This window comes from Talpa occidentalis, unplaced genomic scaffold (genome assembly GCF_014898055.3).
Source record: "Talpa occidentalis isolate TD23 unplaced genomic scaffold, MPIMG_talOcc4v2.1 talOcc4.13, whole genome shotgun sequence".
Lineage (NCBI taxonomy): Eukaryota > Metazoa > Chordata > Mammalia > Eulipotyphla > Talpidae > Talpa > Talpa occidentalis.
The window spans coordinates 43,587,259-43,611,076 of record NW_023601322.1 but is presented as its reverse complement, the minus strand read 5'-3'; the positions used below and the strand labels follow the sequence as shown (position 1 = coordinate 43,611,076).

The 23,818-nt window shown below is 36.9% G+C and overlaps 1 protein-coding gene across 1 annotated transcript in view; it reads left to right on the top strand.

Moving 5' to 3' along the window:
- Positions 1-23,818, top strand: part of MYOM1 (myomesin 1) — a 149,702-nt gene that overhangs the window by 22,842 nt on the left and 103,042 nt on the right. The window contains exons 4-6 of the mRNA XM_037508781.2: positions 12,722-12,862; positions 17,067-17,298; positions 18,133-18,290. Coding sequence (XP_037364678.1) covers positions 12,722-12,862; positions 17,067-17,298; positions 18,133-18,290 — 531 coding nt within the window. The remainder of the gene's footprint in view (positions 1-12,721; positions 12,863-17,066; positions 17,299-18,132; positions 18,291-23,818) is intronic.

Genomic DNA, 23,818 nt, shown 5'->3' with positions numbered 1-23,818 from the left:
TTATGGCAGAGACTGAGGGGAAACTGAAAACTTGCTCCATCTCCTCCCCTCAAATATGATTTCAAAAGATGTTATCAAGGAAATCTACTGCCGTTCAGACATTTTTGTGTATTAACCTCAGCAATTTGCATTAGAATGGTGCCCATTTTCTGCACATCCATTTCCAGAAATTATAATACAATGGGAAATATATAGCTAGTCTTTGGAATTAAACAGGCCAGTGCTTAATTTGCAATTAGGCTTGTGTATCTTTGGAGAAGCTAGTTAACTTCAGTTTCTTCACCTATAAAATGAGGAAAATGATTGTCCCTCAGGTTGGAAGGTCTGAAAGAGATAGTGTTCTAAATTGTTTAGTGTAATAACTGGCACACAAGGAACAGGTTTAGATCTTATTGTTCATTCATACAATAAATATTTAGAGAATACTCCTTTGTGTTAAGTACTGCTTTAGGGTCTTGGGATAAATTACTGAAAGAAACTGACAAAGATTCTTGCCCTCGTGGAATATATATTCTAGCTTGGAGAGACAAATATAATTTTGAAGATGGTAAATTTTATATTATGTTAAAAGGTTATGAATCTTATGGAAACAATACAAATAGAGTAGGATAAGAGGGATCGAGTGTGTGAAGCAAGGGGTGCAGCTCGGGATTTTAAATATGGCAGCCAGGCCTCATTGAGAAGGTGCTAGCTGACCAAAGACATGAAGTTCTGAGGGAGTTGGCCATGAGATCGTCTAGGGGAAAGAGACTCCAGGCATCAGGAACAAACACCGCAAGACCCTACAGCAAGGGAGAGGATGGAAGCCAAAGAGGGAATAGAGGAATGAGGGGCAAAGTAGGTAGAAAAGATATCAGAAGGGTAATGAAAAGGGCAGAACCAATCTACATTTTTGGCCATGAAAAGGACTTTTCATTCTGAGTCACAAGGAGGGAGCTGTGGCAGAGTTTTGGGCAGGAGAGTGACATCATCTGCTTTACATTGACAACCAGAAAGATGTGATTCATTGTCCTCTTCCTGTGCTTGCATTGAAAATACTATTTTTCAGGTTTTTTTGCAGGCTACATTTAAGTTAGATGATAACAGATATCCCTAAAATGGCACTGATTTTTTTAATAAACAGGTGGATCATGCTGTGAGAAGAAAGTCCTCTCCATTACTAAAGTAGGAATAGAATAAATCAGCCAAAGTGGAGGAAGGGCAAAGCAGTTACTGCCCCGGACTTGAAGATGAAATATTAGCTCTGTCCACTGCAGGCTGGGAGTCAAGTATAACTGAGCATCCCACAGTGATACCTGAACTCTAGAAGCTCAGAGAATCTTTGGAACAGGCAGACCTTTTCCACAGCAGTCTTTCCAGATGAAATAAGTGGAAGCAGGAGCACCTTAAATGAGGAAAGTAATTGGGATGGGGTGTGGGTTTCTGGGCTGTCTTGGAAGTAAATCACTAAGACTAAATTTTGCAAACTCTCCACTAAACTTCACAGCCTTAAATTCTATAAGACACCTTCTGATAGTAACAATGTGTCCTGTATAATATAATTTCTGGAAAATATGGAGTAAGCTCTTTCACTTCTGTTTTTTAAAAGGCCATAATATGGTCTGGTTAAATTAACTTCTAAAATAATCAGAAATTGGTAATAACTTGGGGGTGTAGAAAATAACTATAAAGGATTTAAATCTCTCACTGTTTTATCCATCAGTCCTTTCTAGACCACATGACTATTTTTCATTCATGTTGAGCGGTGGTCCAGACCCCATTGGCATTTGCATTTAGATCATGGCTGTATATCATCTGTGGAAAGTTACTGAAAAGGAGAGTAAATGTTGTTTGAACATGGGAAAAAATGGAAGAGAAAATTGTGGTTTTATTCCTGTATAAGTAGCTAACATTTTTAAAATTAAAAATAAAATATTTCTATGGCTGACAGAGTGAAATATAGAAGAAACAAACAGGAAAAAAGGCAAGTGCCAAACAAATAATGAAGACAACCCCTCCCCCCAAAAAAGGATTGGTTCTTTATTATGACATGTCAGTAATCAAAGGTGATGTTGATCAAACAAAGTTCATGCTTGTTTCTTTGAAGAAGCTTCTTCTGCAAAGTGTATTAGCAAGAAAAAGGGACTCTTTTCAAACTCCTACTTGGCTGACTTTGATAGTCTCCTGAAACCTTCACAAGTGTTCAGACTGAAAAATAGGAGAATCAAAAGATCTGTAGGAAATGTTGAGGCTGACATGATACTCCTATCAAGGGAGGGGCAGAGAAGCACTGCTCTACCTCAAAAATAGGTCCAACAATAACTTATTCACAAAATCCCAAGGAAAGTATGGTCTTTCAAGTTTACAAGAGGGGGAAATGTGGCTGGTAGAGAAGCAGAATGAAAAAAGAAAATGCAAACTTCAAGTGTTTGTACCTAACCCTGTCCTGAAGATGAGACATGGACCTTCAGATACCAGAAACCCTGAGGAGCAGTGTCTGACTAAATGAACATAGACAGCCAAGAAGGATGGTTCTCTAGAAGCTACTTTCACCAAAACCACTGTCTTCCTCCCTCTGGTAAACAGCTGAGCATTTTGCGTGTATGCAACATTACTAGGTTGTAAATATATATAAAGATACATTTTTAAGGAAAAATTGTTAGAAGAATAAAAATTAATTCAGCCCTTTCATGTAATCAGTAAAATTAAATAGTAACACACAGATAAGGCAGCAATAAAAATAGAGCTTTTATTTTTAAGTTTTTGCATATGCAATTATGTCATCCTGGGATGTCCTACTGATCTTTCAATGTCCAGCTCTTCCACAAAGGAATCCCTGATAACCCCAGACAAAAATTATCTCAATCCTGTGAATTCAAATTTTGTGCACTAGTCTGATTATTTGCCTTGCCTTTCTTTTGTCCTTCCTGCCCTTCTTCCTTGATTCACTTAGTGAAACATGAGGTCAATACCAACCAGAAGCAACATTTACAACAGTAAATACAAGCATTTACTACCCTAGTGGAATGCAAAACTCTCAGAAAACATGGATCTTTAATTGATCTTCATAACCCTTCACACCCAAATGTCAAGCACAGTATTTCATGGATGCCAAATACATTTTCTGTAAATTAATTAATAACTACAGAAAGTTAAAAAGTGGGGCCTCACTGGTGGCACACGGGTTTAAGATGCAACCTACATAGCTATCTGCAGCCACTGCAGCACGAGTTCAATCCCCTGCCAGGGAGAAACCCACATGGTGCAGCAGATGTCTGACTCGCCCGCTGCTCCCCTCAGCAGTGTAGTTCAGTACATCTGCCTGTTCTGCTCTCTATTGTCTCTGGTAAATCTTCTCACCCCCACACCTCCAGACTGTACCCCAGTTCTTGTATGCATAAATAAATAAATCTTAAAAAAAAGTGAACCTGTGAAAATTTCAGTGGTACAATCTAAAAGGCTATTGATAAATAATGTGTGAAGTCAGCTTATCTTGCACTTTCTAAATTATCAGTTGAGTTGTATACTAAGCTTATGTTTGACTTTATAAAAAGCTACTCAATTTCTTTCCAAAGTGACTATAGTATTTTACACTGATACACCAATATCGGAGGACTCCAGTTTATCCACATTTATTTTCTGTCTTATTTATTACAGCTATAACAGTAGGTATATAGTGGAATCTCATTGTGATTTTAATCTGCACCCATTTAATGGCTAATAATGTTAACCACCTTTTGATGTTTATGTATATATATGTATATCTTTAGTGAAATTCCTGTTCAAACCTTTTACCCATTCATTAATTAGATTTTTTTCTGTTGATTTTTGAAGTATTAGTTATCAAAATATTTTATTTGTATTATTTTTTTAAGATTTATTTATTTATGCATATAAGAACTGGGGTGTAGACCACAGGTGTGGAGGCGGGGCACTGTGGTGAGAGGATTCACCAGAGAGAGTGGGGAGCAGAACAGGCAGATACACTGAGGGGAGCAGCAGGCAGACAGAAGAGGTCTGCTGCACCATGTGGGCTGCTCCCTGGCCGGCCGGGAATTGAACTCATGTTGCAGTGGCTGGCAATAGCTTGATAGCTATCTTTAACGCTTGGGCCACCAGGGAGGCCCCTATTAAAATATTTTATAAATAAATCCTTTATTAAATATATGCTTGCATTTTCTCTTACTTTGTACCTTGTTTTTCATTCTCTTAACAGTGTCCTTCAAAGACTAGATTTTGCTGAGCCTCAATTCATTAATTTTTTTCTATTCAAATCATGTTTTTGGTGTCATTGGGTGATGTATTCTAGAAAGTTCAGTTAAGTCTGCTCACTGATAGTCCTATTCAAATCTCCTATATTCTTGCTGATTTTTTTGTCTAGTTGTTCCCTCAATTATTAAGACTGGAGCTTTAAAATCATCTATTTTCAATTTTCAGTTTCTTTCAATTCTGTCACTTTTGCTTCATGTATTTTAGTGCTTGGTAGATAAATATGCATTTAGTAGTTAGTAGATAAATATGCATTTATAATTATTCTATATTTTGAGGAGGTGACTCTTTCATCATTATGAATTGTCCCTCTCAGTCTCTAGTAATATTTCTTTATTTAAAGTGCATTTTGCTTGATAGTAATATAGTCATTTCAACTCCTTATTGTTATCATTTGTAAGGAATACCTTTTTCATTGTTTTACTTTAACACTTATGCATATTTGAATTTAGTGAGTGCCTGTTGTAGTAGCATATAATTGTTTTGTTGTTTTTTTTTTTTTTTTTTAAGTGCAGTCTGACAGTTTCTACAGTTCTTTGGAATTTTTAGTCCATTCCCATTTAGTAAATTTACTGACATGGTTGGAATTACATCTACCTCTTTTGTAATTTTTTTCCTGTACATCTCAAGGTGTTTTTGTTCATTCGTACTTTCTCTTTCTTGTTCTATTTTGTGTTAATATTTTTAGCGTGCCATTTAATTCCTTTGTTTCTTGACTATATTTTTTTAATTTTCTTAAAGATTTTTTAGGAATTGTAAGATACATATTAACTTATCACAATATGCTTCAGATTTATACCAATAAAACATAGAAACTTTGCTCAAATAGAGCTACATCTCCTCCTCCATCTTTTGTATTATCATCAAATATATTAGTTATACATGTTATTAAAGCAACAATGAAACATGATACGGGTTGTTTTATGCAGTCTATATCTTTCTTTTTTTTTTTAAAGTGTATTTTTTTGTTTGTTTGTTTTTTGTTTTATTTATTTATTTATTTATTTGTTTATACAAGCACTGGGTACAGTCAGAAGCGCGGGAGGGTGAGAGAATTCACCAGAGCCAGAGCAGGGAGCAGAGCAGGCAGAAGGACCGAAGTACACTGCTGAGGGGAGCAGCGGGCGGCAGGAGAGGTCTGCGCGCCATGTGGGACCCTCCTCCAGTGGCCGGGGAGCAGCCGGGGATCGAACCGGCGCCGCAGAGGCCGCGGGCAGCTTCGCAACCCAGAGCTCAACCGCTGCGCCACCGGGGAGGCCCTGCAGTCTATATCTTTCAAAGAATTTAAGAAAATAGAAATATATTTACCCAATTACTTTCCGGTGTTTTTCTTTGGTGCATGAGAATTCAAATTATTGCTGGGGTCATTCCCTTTTAAACTATAGGATTTCCTTTAGCATTTCTTAAAAGGCAGGTTGGCTAGCAATGAATCCCCCCAGTTTTTGTTGTCTGTGAATGTATTTTCTTTTGCCTTCAGTTTGGAATGACAATCTTATTGGATATAGAATTCTTGATCGGTAGTTTTCCCATCACTTAAATATGTCATATCAATGCCTTCTGGAACTTATTGTTTCTAATTAGAAGTTAGTAATTACTACATTGTTCCCTTATATGTGATGAATCATTTTACTCTGGCTGCTTTCCATTTTTTTTCTGATTTTGACTTTAACAGATTATTATCTAGATGTGTATTTCTTTGTGTGTACCCTACTTGTGTTTGTTGAACATCTTGAATACATAAATGAGTGTTTTTCCTCCAATTTAGGGAGTTTGGACCATTACTTTCCTGTCCTTTCTCTCCTATCTTTCTGTAAATGTCATTATGCATACCTTGGTATGTTTGATGTTGTTTCATATATCTGATGCTCTTTTAAATTTTCTTCATTGTCTTACTTCGCTGTTTTTTAGATTGGGTAGTTTCTATCTTCAGGTTCACCAATTTTTTTTTTTAATCTAAAACATGCTGTAAAATCCCTTTAATACATTTTCATCTAAGTAATTATACTTTTAAATCCCAGAGTGCATTCGATCCTATTTTATAATTTTTTAAAAAAGATTTTATTTATTTATTTATACAAGCACTGGGTACAGTCAGAAACGCGGGAGGGTGAGAGAATTCACCAGAGCCAGAGCAGGGAACAGAGCAGGCAGACTGACAAAATACACTGCTGAGCGGAGCAGCGGGTGAGGCAGGAGAGGTCTGTCGCGCCATGTGGGACCCTCGCCCAGCGGCCAGGGATCGAAACGGCGCTGCAGAGGCTGTGGGCAGCTTCGCAGCCCAGCGCTCAACCACTGCGTCACCAGGGGAGGCCCTATTTTATATATTTTTTTAAGATTTATTTTTATTTATGCATACAAGAACTGGGTTGCAGGTCAGAGGTGTAGGGGGTGAGAGGATTCACCAGAGACAGAGTGGGGAACAGAACAGGTGGATTGACTGAAATACACTGCTGAGGGGACCAGCAGGTGAGATAGGAGAGATCTGCTGCGCCATGGATCAGCTCCCTGACCAGGGATCGAATTCATGCTCCAGTGGCTGCAGGTAGCTTCATAGTGCTGAGACTTAACCCCTTGCACCACCAGGGAGATGCCGTTTTATAATTTCTATTTTTTTTTGTTGAGTCATTGTCATAGTGCTTTCTTTAATTCTTTAAATATGGTTTCATTTATTAGTCTTTTAAGATAGTTAAAATTGCTGCTTTGAAGTCGTTGTCTGCTAAATCCAAATCAGGGCCCACCCAGAGACAAGTTTATTGACTGATGTTTTTGTTGTGGGTCACACTTTTCTATTTCATGGCATGTCCTGTAATTTTTGTTGTTGCTGAAAATGGAACATGTTAGATTATATCTTGTGGCAAGTCTGGATTCTGTACTTTCCTCTAAGTGGTTTGTTACTGTGTTTTGTTTTTGTTTAGTAACTTGCCTGAACATATTTATGGAATCATTTTACCCAAAACTGTGTCACTGCTGATATCTCTGTTCAGCAGATATCTCTGTTCAGTTCCTTTTGAATCATTGTTCTCATCTTTAAGCCTGTATTCATCGGGATCACATTGTGCTTGCATAGATTAATGGTAAGTCAGTGAATGGTCGTATATAATGCTCAAACATCACAGACTAGTAAAGTTTTCAACTTCTTCCAATACATCTGTGTATGTTGGGAGCACATTTTAAAGTTCGACTAATTTTTAACTACCTACACCTGGTTTTGCCTGCCTCTATAGTCTCTTACCTCTTCTCTACACCTGTATACAGGCTTACTATCAGCCAGTGTGTGGCTAAATTGAGTTCAGTTTTTCTTGTAAAAACATGCAGAGAGCTTTTCAAGGCCTCTATTATGGTCTTCTATCTTATAGCTTCCTGTTAAATTTCTGGCAGATCTGCTAGTCTGCCACTTGCCCCCCCCAACTGATTACAACTTCAGGCTAATTGTCTTCCCTTGTTTATTTGTCACTTAAATCGCTACTGTTTCATACAATGCTACTGGATGTAGTTTTATCATGTTTTGCTCCATTGAGTCAGTTCCCTCTGACACCAAATACTGGTTTTCACATCTTTTCCCATTGTGGTAGAATTACCTTGTGGGCCAAGCTGGAGATTGGGCTGGAAGAGACTAGACAAGAATGTCACACAAACTACTCATAGCTGAAGTTCAGTACCTTTTTATGAATAACTCTTTTTTAGTGTGGTATATGACTTGGATTGATTTTCAGAGCCTCAGTGGATTGTCTTGAACAATTTTATCCAGTTTTATTATTACTATTTTTTGGGAAAGGATTGCTGAGTTCCTCGCTTCACCATATGGAAAGACCTACCTCTGCATTGATCATTTTAAATAACTTCTCACCTGACTCTGAAGCCAAAATTGAAAAATCGCTCAGTTAGGGTATGATTACTGATTTCCTTTCATTCAGTAAACAATTATTGAACACTCTCAGGTACTGGATACAGTGCTAAAAATACAAATTAATGCAGAGCATTCCCTTCTTGCTTTTATAGGTAGTGGGAAAGATAGAGGGGAAACCAGTGATTCAATATTACTATGTATATATAGGGATGCTTGATACTGAAATTGTGAACAGATTCAGCAAAAGACAATATCCACAACTCATTATTTTGCTGAAACAAATTGCTAGTTTTTCAAAATATTTCCAGAAAGCAAATATCCATTAAGCAGATTCATACTTACTCTAAGTATAAATATAATTACTTAACCTGGGGATTCTATGACAATTTCCCAAAATTAGATGGTAATTGCAAACATAACTTCAAGGAACCAGCAGTTTACTTTGTGTGAAATTCAATGAATTTTATGCTTATTTTCAATTGAACTTTGATAATTTCATAACCTTAATTTAAGTGAATAAAATCAGCAATAGCAAATTAACTTCAAAGTTGCTATGGACATTGTGTTATGGTATCCAAAGTAAGGAACCCATAAAGGCATAATCATGAAAGTGTAGGAAGAAATAATAGCACTTGTAACTTGTTAATTGAATTTGTTTTTTAATTTTCTATTGAATGACTATTTTATAAAGTAAGAATACTTATTTGCTAGTATACCCACAGAATTTATAAATAAATATATATGGATGTGTGTATATGTATATATATATATATAGAGAGAGAGAGAGATATCATGTCCTCAATGAACTGAAATTCAAGAAGAGATAGGTATTAATCCTACTTTAGTTACCAACTTTGTGTGTGAACAATGGCAAATTGAACAAGGGCAAGTTGTCATGACTCTCCAGCTTTGGTTTCCACATTGATAAAATGAGGAACCTATGTAAATATCCCTGAGATCTGTTCCAGTTCTGAGATTCTATAATTAATTTTGTTCTTGCTTTTCTTGTCAAGAATAATTTTGAAGCCATAAAAGCAAAAGATTACCTCTTGTTGTGTGGTGCAGTACTTGATTTAGTTATGGATATAAGCCCTTCTCTGAGTTCCTGAAATATTTCCAGAGAGAGTTTTCTGTACCTTGGCTACATTTGTTTGGTGCTGCTGGTCATCATATGGTGATATCAGACACACCCATATTACTTTAAATTTTGCTAACTTGAGGCATTATAGCAGAGGACATGTCATAATTAGTAGCAGGGCACAAAAGTGTGTACCTAGACACAGTTACAAATGCATGGGTGCATATTTCAAACTCCGTTCCTTAAAACTTTGTGTTTTTCTGAATCTGTTTTGTTTTCTCGTTTTAATAAATGACTTATATATTACTAAATACAGACATTTCCCAACTTATGATGTTTTGACTTAATGATTTTTCAAGTTCACAGTGGTGCAAAAGTGGTATGTATTCTGTAGAAATTAGCTTAGATTGAAACCAGGGTAGGTGTATTAAATGCATTTTCAACTTACAATATCTTCAGTTTCCAAATGATTTATCAGAATGTAACCCCATTAGAAGTCCAGTAAGATCTCTCTTGCTATAGATTTTAACAGCTAATCCTGCACATACTCCATTTTCATTAGGATACAACACTTGAAAAAACATCAGAGAACATAACAAATATTTGGGTTTTTTGAAATAATTTGAATTTTCTAGATAATATGTAACACATAATATCATAATGCTTTCTATGAAGTCTTTATTCCCAAGTGAAATATGAAAAAGGAACTGAAGATTGTGCCATGACATGAAGCTCAACTGTTAAAAACAGCTGCCAGATTTAACTGTGAGAATGAAATCATTGCATTCTGGCACGCACTGTGTAATAAGTACATCATTTTAAAGATTTATCCAAAAGGTGGGGCCTCCCCGGTGGCGCAGCGGTTGAGCGCTGGGTTGCGAAGCCTCTGCGGCCTCTGCGGCGCCGGTTCGATCCCCGGCTGCTCCCCAGCCACCGCAGGAGGGTCCCACATGGCGCGCAGATCTCTCCTGCCGCCCGCTGCTCCCCTCAGCAGTGTACCTCGGTCCCTCTACCTGCTCTGCTCCCCGCTCTGGCTCTGGTGAATTCTCTCACCCTCCCGCGCTTCTGACTGTACCCAGTGCATATATAAACAAACAAACAAATAAATAAATAAATAAAAATTCATGCCTCTAAAAAAAAAAAAAAAAGATTTATCCAAAAGGAGTATGACAGAAAAAGAAATAACACAACAGAATGACAAATATTTTGATGCAAATAGACATAGATAATATGAGTTCATGAGACTGTGACTATAAACACTAGAATGATAGTAAAGAGAAAACAGCAAAAAAAGGGAAAGAAATTAGAAAATTCAAAGGTTCTATAAATAGAAAAAGACAGACTTTTAAACTCCTTAATAATTTTACTTTGTATAGTAATGAATAAAGGAGTGAAGGAAAATACCATTTTAAACTTAGACCTGTATAGCACAGCCTGTACTTTGTAACTTGCTAGGGGTATAAAATGCAGTCATTTTACCTCTGCCTGGAACAGTCAGAGAGGAACAAATTCCATGATGGCTTCCAACTGGAAACTAATCCACAAGCCTGAATTCAAGCCTCTAACCTTTATCATAGAATAAAAGCTAGTGCTCACCTTGCTGGAGGGATAACTCGGGGGGCAGTTTGAGGCTTGCCATTTCCCTGTTACCCGTCTCAAGACCAAAGGTAGTAGTGGCACCCTATTCCACCAGGCCCGTCGACATGGCACCCCTGTCCTTCCCAGAAGCACTTACAGTTCTGGGCTACCTGTTTAGCAGAGGAAAAGGGTATTTACAATAAAATGTGCATCTATTTTGTACTTAAAATTCACTTAAATATGTGTATGTTTGGCCTGTCTTCTGCTTTCAATTTAGGTAATTTCTTCTACTTTTCCAAATGTTTTTTAAAGATTATGAAATGATCAAGGTTTAGAAGGTTTTCTGCTTCAACTTGGCAGCTGGTTTTTCCCATGCTATACCAATCACATGCTTCACTTTTTCTTCAAAAATTTTTTACACAAAAGGCCTCTTGAATATCAACCTTTAATTGTAGAATCATTCCAAATCTCAGAAAAATGACTAAGCCCAAGCAGAGAGTTTCCATACAGCCCCTTCTTGTAAACATCTCTCATTTCAGGTAGACCGGGAGATATTAAGTTCACAGACTTACTTCAGAGAGTTCATGAAATCCTGAAGTGTAGGCCAAATTACATCTTTGTATGAAATACATTTCCTTTCTTTTAAGAACTCTATAGATTAAGATTGATCTTTTAATTTCATCAACACTTTTTCTCTAGGTACAATCTCTGCCTTTGTATTTTCCACCCTGTTAATACTATTTTCAGTTAATTGGAACCTCACTATCTCCAAGTATACATTTGCACCAATGTATACAGATTTCTGAGTACAACAGACCTGACCAAAAATTTCTTTGTCACACTCTTGTGATTCTCTAAGTCACTTGACACTGTATATTTGAATAAAATATATTATTTCGGGCCTCCCCAGTGGTGCAGCAGATTAAGTGCAGCACTGTGAAGCTGTCCACAGTCTCTGCAGAGTGGGTTCGATTCCTGACCAGCCAGGGAGATAACCACATGGTGAGGCAGAACTCTCCTGTCTCGCTTGCTGCTCCCCTCAGCAGTGCTCTCAGTCTGTCTGCCTGTTCTGCTCCTCACTCTGTCTCTGGTGAATTTTCTTTTTTTCAAAGATTTATTTATTTTTATACAAGAACCGGGGTACAGCAGATGCGCGGGAGGGTGAGAGGATTCACTGGAGACAGAGCAGGGAACAGAACAGGCAGACGGACCGAAGACACTGCTGAGGGGAACAGCGGGCAAGACAGGAAAGGTCTGCTTCGCTATGTGGGATCCTCGCCGGCCAAGATCGAACCCGCGCTGCAGAGGCAGTGGACAGCATCACAGTGAGGCGCTCAACCACCTGCGCCACCAGGGAGGCCTACTGGTGAATCTTCTCACCCTCCCGCACCTCTGGCCTGTACCCCAGCTCTTATATAAATAAATAAAAAAAAATATATATTATTTCTCTTGTTGGATCAGCCCAGTGTTCCCTCTCCAGAGGAGTTAGTTTTCATTGTGTGAAGCCCTCCAAGTTGAATCTTGGAGCCCTTGCTCAATATCACCTAGACTCCCTGCTGAAACTGCAGAATCATAGGCCTGACTAGAAAACTTTACAATTTTTTCCAATTTGGATTTGGATATATAATGTATGCAAACTATTTATATGAACTGCCAAAGTTCTGATTACTAACTTAACAGCAAAGAGTATTTGGAACTATTATAAAAGCAAGGCTATTTTCCCCTTGAAACTTGAAGGGGGAAAACCCATGAAATGGCTTTAGACCAATTTTTCTTTTGTGTCTATGTAAAGAGCATTTTGTGAGGTCTTTGTCACTCCGCTGCAATTCTCAAGATAAAAGATAATTATAGCATTAGAAGCCTAGGATTCTATGAAGCCTTACCCAAATTAAAACTTCTTCTTATAAGCATTTTGAATATTTTAAGTGCATCTTTTTGGTTATTACCTAATATTAAGGCTTTTGTTTCAGACTTACAGATTCCAGTTTGATGTTAGAAGATTATTCGTCCAAGCTTAGTTCCCAAACAAAGAGAGCCAAGAAAAGCCTCCTCTCTGGGGAGGAGAAGGAAAATCTTCCAAGTGACTATCTTGTGCCTATTTTCTCAGGACGGTGCGTATGCGTTCCATTCTTAGTTTTGGTTGTTGGGATGTAGAGAGTAAAGGTTGCCATGTAATCATGACACTAGCAACTAACATTTACTGGGCACTTACCACATACTGGCTGAGAAAGGTCTAAGGAACATTGGAACCTTGGAATGGTTCACTGAGGTAGATGTGTTTATTGTGAAAGTCTGCCCTCATGTAGTGTGGTTACATGACAAAAGAGAATAATTAGGGGCCTCCTCTGGTGGCGCAGCGGTTGAGCGCTGGGCTACAAGGCTGCCCGCAGCCTCTGCAACACCGGTTCGTTCGCGGCCGCTGGCAAGGGTCCCACAAAAGAAGAAAAAAGAAAAAAAAGAATGATTAGGAAACTTAATTTTAATTATGTAACTAGTTGAAATTAAGTAACTAGTAAGTGTTGGATGCTAGTGATTGGACACTATATATAGTGAGTATTGACAGAATAGAAAGTTCAAAATTATAAAATATAAAGTAAACTAAAAAAAAAAAGAGATGATAGGTTTAGGTAGATGGAAACTATCTTGGCTGACAATATGGTTTTAATTATTCATCTGGACCAAAAAAAAGCCTTAGATAACATAGACTACAAAGAATTGGATCATAATTTGGATGCTTGGCTTATATTTGTTTGATGTGAAATAGGTTGCTATTTATTTTGAACGAAGCTTCAAACAAAATAACCACTAAGTCACAAGTCTATTAATAACAAATTTCTGTATTTATAGTGTAAGTATTTTCTTACCATTAATAATATTCAAAGGACTCTTGGGAAAAAAAAAACAAACTTGTCTGAAACAACAAAAGTTTAAGGGAAATTTCTGAATCTTCCCTGTTTATTTTCCCTTGAATAGAGAATTATTCACAGAGCTAAGGTAATACTCAAAATGAGGTTATCCTCTCAGTGCAAATGCCATTAGGAAGCTCATAGGCACTATTGTGGTTGCAAGTTTTTTGCATGACCTACTTTTGTTTCCCTGTGTTTTTCTTCCTGTTCTTCTCTGAACGTTTCTTTTGGAAATGTTTCAGAGACTAATGTCATAATTGGTTTGAACCCATTTAGGAAGGTAAGGGAATAAGTTATATTCTATTTTCAACTTGATATCTTTGTGATCTCTGAGTTTTTAAAATGAACTTTCCAGAGAAACATGCTTATATCACTAAGTATCCTTGTCCAGATTTAGCTTTTTCACCTTTAGTTTAATATGTACTCATACTGCATATAGGAAATGGCAAGACTAGAACAGCAAAGTACTTTTTTCTTTTTTCCCACTATGCTCTTTAAACAAACAAACATCAAGTTAGCTTAACCTGTACGGCATGTCTCTCTATCTGTATAGGCACAAAATGAAACTTCTCACTTTCAGTGTTTTCCTCATACCCTACCAAATTATTTTTTCTCCTCCAGGACAGTCTCAAGAAATGATGACTTGCAAAATAAGCTAGATAAGAGAAAATGTAAATAAAATTTATCTTGTAGGTTTTATTTCCAGTACTTTATTTTTATATGGAATTATTCCTTTATTCTATTACTATGTTTAAAAATAACAATTCATAATATGTTGACAGTATTAACAATGGAAGCGGTTGGGAAAGAAATGAGTATTATAGCGCACCTACCATACCGGGCACATTATATAAATGATTTTGTTAAGTCCTCAATATAGCCATGGAGAGGTATTAGCTTTGTTAATTTTTATACAAGGAAATCAAGGCTCAGTGACTTGCTGAAAGTCACATAACTGGTAGCAGCAGAACTGACAGCCCTTCGAGAATTTCTGATGCAACTTACATGCACTAGCAATTATAGTTTATTTTTGGGAAATACCATTTCTTCTGGATAACACTTGAAAAGTCCAATTCTAACACTCTGACAAGTTGTGTCAGCAACGAGTTTTGAGTTCAGGCCATCAGAGGTGGCCTTAGAGAGTCAAAGGACTACAGAATATTGGGAAGGTTTTTAACTTAGTTTGAATTTGTAGTAGAGTATTCTGGTCAGCATGTCAGCAACACATTCTCACTCTTGTACCCAGATTACACATGACATAATTACCCCTGAAATACACCTATTTCCTTATGAGTCCTGCTATCCTGGGTAAAAAAATATTTTTAAGTGTACTTGAGTTCTCATGTGAAATAGTTTTTCAAGGTCAAGCTTATTTGTAAATTGAAAAAATAAGACTATGACTTTATTCAGCTCTCTATAGCTATGTCAGTCAGCATGTCCATTGTTAGAGGTAATATAAGTTTAAAGTTAAAGTTCTCTTACATTTATCTGAACTCAGGGCAAGACCAGCACTGAATATAATTTATTAGTAATTTTAATTTAAAGTGCATTTCAAAATTCTTTATTATGTATTAACATCTGTAGATAATTCAGTGTAAATTATCATGATGGTTTGCTGTGTATTCACTCATTAATTCATTCACTTCCTATCTCATTTCAAAAAGGAAAAATGGAGGTAATTATATCTGGACACTAAGCTAAAATTGTTTTATCTTCTTTTTTATCCCTTTAAGTTAGAGTGACTATATTACCGACTTCCCTAGTAGACTACTTTATTCATATTTGAAGAGATAAAGAAAAAAATTAAATCTTATTTACCAAATATTTTAGTAATGTTCCATGAGAAACTCCAAATTTGGGCAAATGTTGAATCCTATTTACCAAACTACAAGTATTCAGATGCCAGGAATTTGTAAACACAATGACACAAGGCTTAAAATTTAAAGTAATGATCTTTATAAGAAAAGCAAATGAAGGGCCTTCCTGTGGCACAAGGGTTTAAGTCTCAGTACTATGAAGCAATCGCAGCCATTGCAGCAAGAGTCTGATCCCTGGCCAGGAAACTGACCCAAATGGCCCAGCAGACCTCTCCTGTCTTGCCCACTGCTCCCCTCAGCAGTGTATTTCAGTCAGTTCACCTGTTCTACTCCCCACTCTGTCTCTGGTGACTCCTCTCACCCTCCCCGCAGCTCTGGCCTGCACCCCAGCTCTTGTACACATAAATGAATAAAACTTTTTTTAAAAAGAAAAGTATGCAAATGTAAAATTCTGCTGTAAGAGGTGGAAGAACTCTCAATTTTAAGAGAATCTTCATAATCAAACTCCCTCATTGAAGCATAAAATGGGGTCAACATCAAAGTTATTGAAGGTTAAAAATAAAAATATGATTAATAATATGTCACAGCACAAAAAAAGAGAGTCAATTCTTTCCCTCAGGGATATGTAGAAACACACACAAAAATATTAAATACAAACAAAGAGACACATATATACACATACACATGACCTTTATTGTCTTTTTTTTTTTTAAGATTTTATTTATTTATACAAGCACTGGGGCACAGGCCAGGGGTGCGGGAGGGTGAGAGAATCCACCAGAGACAGAGCAGGGAGCAGAACAGGCAGAAGGATGGAAATACACCATTGAGGGGAGCAGAGGGCGAGACAGGAGAGGTCTGCCACGTCATGTGGGAATCTCCCTGGCCGGGCCAGGAATCGAACTGGCGCTGCAGAGGCTGTGGACAGCTGCACAGCGCTGCGCTGCACCCGCTGTGCCACCGGGGAGGCCTGACCTTTATTGTGTTAGAAAGAAAACCAGTATGCATAAAGATCTGAAGTAAATTTAGAATTTACTTATACATGCGACAGTTCTGGGCAATGCATTACAGCAGCCGAGTTATAGGATCCAAACCATGCACACAGCAATTAATAGGGATCCCAGGCACACAAATATATCTCATTTTACACCGTCATCTTTTCTGGAAGGAAGTCATAGCTAAATCTTTTGTTATAGATGAAATCATATTTAAACATGCTAAGAGAACCAATAAAATGAACTTGAATAGGTTTTCTAGCTTCCCTGAGTCTTCTTCATATATACCTAAAATAGAAATGATACAGTTTACCTCATAGGGTTTTTGTGGGACTAAAATGACATAATTTATATAGAAGGCACTTGGCGAAGCACCAGAATCATGATAGGTATTACTGTTGTTATAATCTTTTGTTAACGTGAATATTACTTCCATATGTGAAGAGTTAGCTCCTAATTTACCAGGTTTTTCTGTCAGCTTTTTTGGGGGCACGGTACACAATGTCTGAGGTGTGGTACTTTGAACTTAGTAACAACATTAGACAGTCTTAGCATTGCCATTTACAATACCTGTAATTTGCTGTTATTGTGTGTTAGCCAAGTGCATGTTAGTGGAATTACAGACACAGAAGAAGAAAGAATTAAAGAAGCTGCTGCTTATATAGCCCAGAGGAATCTTCTTGCCAGTGAACAAGGGATCACAACAACCAAACAGTCCAAGGTATCCAAACAGTCTGCATCCACTCTTCACCAGGAGGAAGTATCTGAGAAGAAGTCCAGGAAAGCTGCGGTTCGAGAAAGGGCAGATCGCTTGTCACTGAGAAAAACTGTAAGAGGAGACAATTTAATGTAACTTAACAAAAATAACAGTGTGTGTGTGTGTGTGTGTGTGTGTGTGTGTAGATATAGATGGAGCTATTTTTTTCTTTTTTAATATCAATAATCAATTTATTTTTAATATATATTTTACATCATTGTTCATTTTTGTACAATGTTTGATTTCTTCTCTCAGGTGTAGTCCCCATAAAATTCCCAAGTTACCCGTAAACCATCACCATAGTCCCTTTATGCTCTTCCCTCCCATTTTAATCCCTGCCCCTCCCCCTCTTCTCTAAATATTTCCAATTTATAGTTTGCCTGCTAGTTCTGTCTTCTTTTTTTTCCTGACCCTCTATTTGGCTTCCCTATGTTCCTCCTATAAGTGAAACCATCTGATATTTTTCTTTTTCCTTCTGTCTTATTTCACTGAGCATAATCCCTTCTAGCTCAAATGGAGTGATTTCTAATGAAGAAACTGGTACTCTTGTGGAGAAACAGAACTAAAGAAAATCAGAAATACATTAAAATGTATAAGCCAAAGAAAGACAAATATAACTGTTTTAAATTCCAAGAAAGTTTAGGTTCTGCAGTAATTGAGACTCTAGAAAACCAAAAAAAAAAAAAAAAAAAAAAAATCCACCTTACGGCAGTAATAGTCTAAGCTTCATCTTAGAATATTAAAAATTAAATGATGTGCTTATTTTAAAACGGAATGGGGGATACATTTAATTTAAATACAAAAGTAAGACAAACAAATGGAAAAATGATAATTTGGTTTCTACTTTTTATTTTAGTAGCACAGTTTATTTTGATTTCTTAATATTTTGATATATATTTTTTTCAGTTAGAAGAAATCGAGACATTTCATAAAAAGTTGAATGAAGATAGTCTTCTCCATGCTCCTGAGTTTGTCATTAAGCCTCGTTCCCATACTGTTTGGGAGAAAGAAAGAGTAAAATTACACTGCTCTGTATCTGGCTGGCCAGAACCTCGTGTCACATGGTATGTTATCTTTATAAAATCTACTGGGCAGAATCTATTACATAAAATTAATATTACCTCTTGTGAATACATTCAGCATTGTAAATATGGAAGGGTCAATGAAAATATCTACAAATCTATATAGATTTTTAATAGTGAAGAAAGGATATATAAAATATAGATGTTTATGTACTGAAAGAAAGGGCAGTCTTGGTACATTATATTTTGTAATCTTGTTGTATAAATGGGTGTTTAAAGTGTCAAAATTTAGTTTGCATATTTATACAAAGAAAATATGTCTATAACTACTATGGGCCATAAAAATTAAATTAAAATTTTGTTCTATTACAATATAGTTGCCTTTTTGCAACCAGAAGCTATAGTGTCATTTTTTTTTAAGATTTTTATTTATTTATACAAGAACTGGGGTACAGGCCAGAGGCGTGGGAGGGTGAGAGGATTCACCAGAGACAGAGAGAGAAGCAGAACAGGCAGACGGACAGAAGACACTGTTGAGGGGAGCAGCGGGCGAGGCAGGGGAGATCTGCCATGCCTTGTGGGCATCTCCCTGGCCGGCCAGGAATTGAACCCGCACTGCAGAGGCTGTGGACAGCTTCACAGTGCTGCGCTCAACCCGCTGTGCCACCAGGGAGGCCCTATATTGCCATTTTAAAAATAATTAAAACCTGAATATTTACATCTCTGCTTCTCATGTGAGTTGAGATGTCAATATGTTTTCTTAAACCAAACAAAAGCGGTAATTGGATGGGAGATATTACTCAATATGAGGCCTTAAGAAATCTTCTTTTCATCAAGATTGGCACATTTTTTCCTCCCAATTGTCAATGATTTTGTGATTCCCAAACTTAGAACTTTCCTGTTAAAGGTCATGAATGTCTGCCACAGAGAACAGAAGTGTGAAAATGATTAAACCGACTTAAAATATGATTGATTCTCTGATGTGGGTATTTTGCACGCTGTTTCATTGTCCTCTAAAGTGTTGGTAAATGCACCCTGTGTCACAGTGTAAACATGACATGGAATGACGCTATCACCCTTAAAGCACCTGACACCCTCTCCTATACATCCCCATATTTCTAATGCTGGTCAGATACCTGGCTAGCACAATCAAAGGTAGCTGAGATCATAAACCCATTACTTGTCTAAGGTTATTCTTAAGGAAGAGGTGGTAAGTTGTTGTTTGCTTGTTTTGTTTTTGTAATTCACCTAAGATGTTGATCTACCTGTTGTAATATTGGATTTATTTACAATTTTTCTTATATGTAAATTCTTTCCAGTGTTCTTGAGTATGAAAACTAAAGCCAAATTAGTATTATCAAGGCAAATATAGTACACAAGAGAAATATAGGAATATAATTCAATGAAAATGAAATTCTACAAAATTTATAAGCTTTAAAGAGTAAAATAATACTATCGAACATGAGGAATCAACTCACATTTGTTCCACCTTTTTTTTTTAAAGTTTTTTTTTAAAGATTTATTTATTTATGTATACAAGAGGTGGGGTACAGGCCAGAGGTGTGGGGGGTGAGAGGATTCACCAGAGACAGAGTGGGGAGCAGAACAGGCAGATCTACTGAAATACACTGCTGAGGGGAGCAGCGGGCAAGACAGGAGAGGTCTGCTGCGCCATGTGGGTAGCTCCCTGGCCAGCCGGGGATTGAGGTTGCGGATTGCTTCATAGTGTGGTGCTTAACCCCTTGCGCCACCAGGGAGGCCCTGTTCCACCTTTTTTTATGACTATAGAGTCAGGATATTTCCTCTTGAAAAATTGATTGCTTACTACCTCAAAAAAAGAAATCCAAACTTTCTGATAAAAATGCATAAAAGAGGGGTTCCCATTGTGGCCTAAGGGTTAAAGTCTCAGCACTACCACCATGTCTGTGAAGCAACCTGAGTTCTATCCTCTGCCAGGGAGCTAACCAACATAGCGCAGCAGATGTCTCCTGCCTTGTCTGCTGCTCCCCTCAGCAGTGTATCAGTCAATTTACCAGTTCTGCTCTCCACTCTGTTTCTGGTGAATCCCCTCCCCTTCTGTACCTCTGGCCTATGCCCTAGTTCTTCTATGCAAAAATAAAATAAATAAAAATCTTGCAATAAAGGAATAATTCTTTTAAAAAATGCATAAAAGAATAATAAATTTTCAACTCCAATATTATTTGGTCAGTGAAAATTTCCTCTTCTTTCATGAATTAAAATGTATTAGTGATAAAGGAATAATTGGAGTCCTTAATCAGTAGATATATTTATTTATTTATTTTAAAGTTATTTTTATAATTTATGCATACAAGAACTGGGGTGTAGGCCAGAGGTGCAGGGAGTGAGGGAATTCACCAGAGACAGAGTGGGGAGCAGAACAGTTGTATCTACTGAAATACACTGCTGAGAGGAGCAGCAGGAAAGACAGTAGATATATTTATATTACAATGTCATATCTCCATTTTCCTGCTTCTTAAAAATTGGGGTTAAGTTAAGCATGATTTTTAAAAAGAAACAAAGTAATCTCTGAGAGACAAATATTAATTTCTTCAGTATTTAATCTGTTACACACACAGCAACTAGAATACAAACCCAAGCATATACCATTGATGGTCCAACTAAGCCAGAGTAATGGTCCACCTAGCAGAGCTCAAACTTTTTACATTGTGCTTGTTCTGGTGTGAGAAAGGAATGATTTAAAAACAAACAAGAGATAAAAACATCCCAAAAAAGTATGAGATGACCAAACTATCAACACTTAGAATACCAATTACATTGAAAAGTAGAAACTATCAATTTTCAGTTGGAAAATTGAATCATATATGAAAATTGAATGTGAAGGAAATCATTGAAAATGACCTTTCTGAATAGGAGAAGGTAAATAGCAGGAATAAGTTTGTGAAGATGCTTTGTGTACTCATGCTGCCTTCACTTCTAGCAGCTAAGTCCTTAGCTCTATCTTTCAAAGGCATGTGTAGCTGGGACCTGACTCCTGTAGAGCCCTTTTCAAAGAGGGTTTGGTTCCAAGTTTCCATCCTCTGGTCATGGAAATCCCTGAGATGTAACAAATGACAAAAACAGACAGCAGCTGCTCTTCCACTAACCCCACATTACTGAGCATGTTTATTTAAATGGAATCTAGAGGTTACCAGAAAGCGCTGAATGACAGGAACACAAATCACTCATCATGGCCAGGTGCAGAGATGCTGGGACACCACTCTGTGTACAACTCACTCTGAGAACAGAAGAAGCCTGTCTAAGCATTGGGTCCACTTGAACAGTTCGTTGCAGAGGCTGCTGCTAGAGCTCTGTCAACAGAGAAGAAAAAATACACGTGTAGGGAAAGGCCAAATTTGTTTACTGATCTAGCAAGTTATCTAGTAACGTATGTTTTAGCCATATATTTGTTTTAGAGAGAAGAGAAAAGAGTGTCTGTATTTATGTTATCTGCATAAAGAAACTCTGGAAAGATAAAATAAGAATCTAAGGAGATTAAATAGTTAATGGTGGGTAAGAGCTGAGTACAAAGCAACAAATTTGAACAAGGAGCTGGTTCCTGTGGACCCTTATACTTTCCAGTTGACGGACCAAATAAATATATTGCCTAGTAGATTTCTTTTAATTATATGGAATAGGGGAGAAAAGTTCTCTTTAAAAGGAAAGAACTATGCTAATTTTACACTTTAAAAGGAAAAAACAAATATATTTGGATTTCCAGTCAAAGGTTTATATCAGTGGAAATCTGGATTGTAATCTGCAGGGAAAATCATGAAAATTCCCTGGAGCAGTGTGTTGGTATTAGTGAGTAACAGTCATCACTCACCCAGTACCCATGTTTTGGGGCCTATGTGTGGGTTCAGGGCTAAATCCTTAAGCAAAATACTTAGATGCATGTTTAGAAGTCTTCATATTGTCAAAGTTATTGCCATATAGGCATGTAATTCATCATTAGGAATGGCAACGATTCAAAACCTGGGAATAACATCATATAAGAAATGTATCTTAGCAAGAATCTGGAGATTTGGAAAATTCTTTCTCTATTTTTGCAAATTATGAGAATTTATAAATTCCATAATATGGTCATATATGGAAGCTTATTTACAAGCTTAGAGTTATTCACAATGTACTAAAAATAATATCTTATTATCATAGGAAAACAACCTATATTTAAAATAATGACCAAAATTATAATGTATAATTTTTTCCAACATAGGGTTGGGGTTTTATTTTAGATTTTCCTTATTTATCTAATTCTGAAGTTTATTCTAATGCATTCAATTTCTCTCAGTTTATTGGTTTTTAAAGTGGGTAGTAGCTATGCAGTCACATGTGTGGAGTGTTTCAGTAGGTTAAAGATCACTTTGGCATGTATTATTTACTGATAGAAAAAAGTTAGAGTGGACTCTTTTTATTTAACAACACTTTATATCACCTAAGAACTTATACTGTTACCCTTGTTGTCAAAGTTAACCTACTATCCAAATAGACATTTGTTTGGGGGAATTAAGTGTGTGTTTTCACATATAATCAAAAAGTATTATCCTATAAATGCTTGCAATATAATGGGAGTTCATTAAGGAATAGTTCATAGACTTTACATGAAAATCATAAGGAATATAGTGTACATATGACAATCCACAAGAATTTCAGAAAACTATCGATAAGTAATCATAGGCCATGAGTTTCTCTGCAAAGTTCGTTGATGGCTGATTACTATGAAATTTCACTTTCCACAAATCAACAAGCTGTGAAATGTCTGCAGAGTAGAACAAAATCCTTTTCTCCCCTGACTTAATACTGAAAAGAGTCAATCTCAAGTGATCCTTCGAGAATAGGATTGAGTCACTTCCTAAATTAATCCTTGTTGCTTAAAAACAGACATTTCTTACACTGACATCTGAAATTCTAAAGGAAAGGCTAGAACTTCCTAAAAGTGAGGTATGAGTGTGTATTTTAACCTGATTTCATTAGTCATGTGGCCACATTAGAATAGTTATATGAGTATTTAGCTGGGGAGGGCTATTAAGATGCTAAATCGGGTAAAGAACTAGAGAACAAGGCAGGTGAAGCAATCCCAGGAACTGCAAAACACTTATTTTAAACTCACATTTTATAGACATATGAACAACATTTTTGATCAGAAGCCAAATTGTGCGTCATTCAGTCAAGTAGCACATGCCACAGTCTTTGGCATCATATTTCTTGTCTTTGCTAATAGGAATTACTGAAAAAAACCTAGCGCATGGAAAAAACTGAACAAAAGAAGCTTTAGAGACAAGTGTGAAATTACTTGACTCCATCAGAACCAATTCCCTCAGAAGAACATGCTGATTAATAGGTCCTTCTCTGTCATCCTTCAAAGTGAGGAATGTTTGAAATTAGAAGCAGCCAGCAGATTTCTTTTTACAGCTTTCTCTGATAAAAAAAAAACAGCCCAGTGTCTGAAGCCCTAGTGGTGAAACAGCTGTGTGAGGCCATTTCTGGGCTTACAGAAAGCAGCCAACAATGTCTGCTATGGCACTATGCCCGCCACACAACTGTGATTCTTA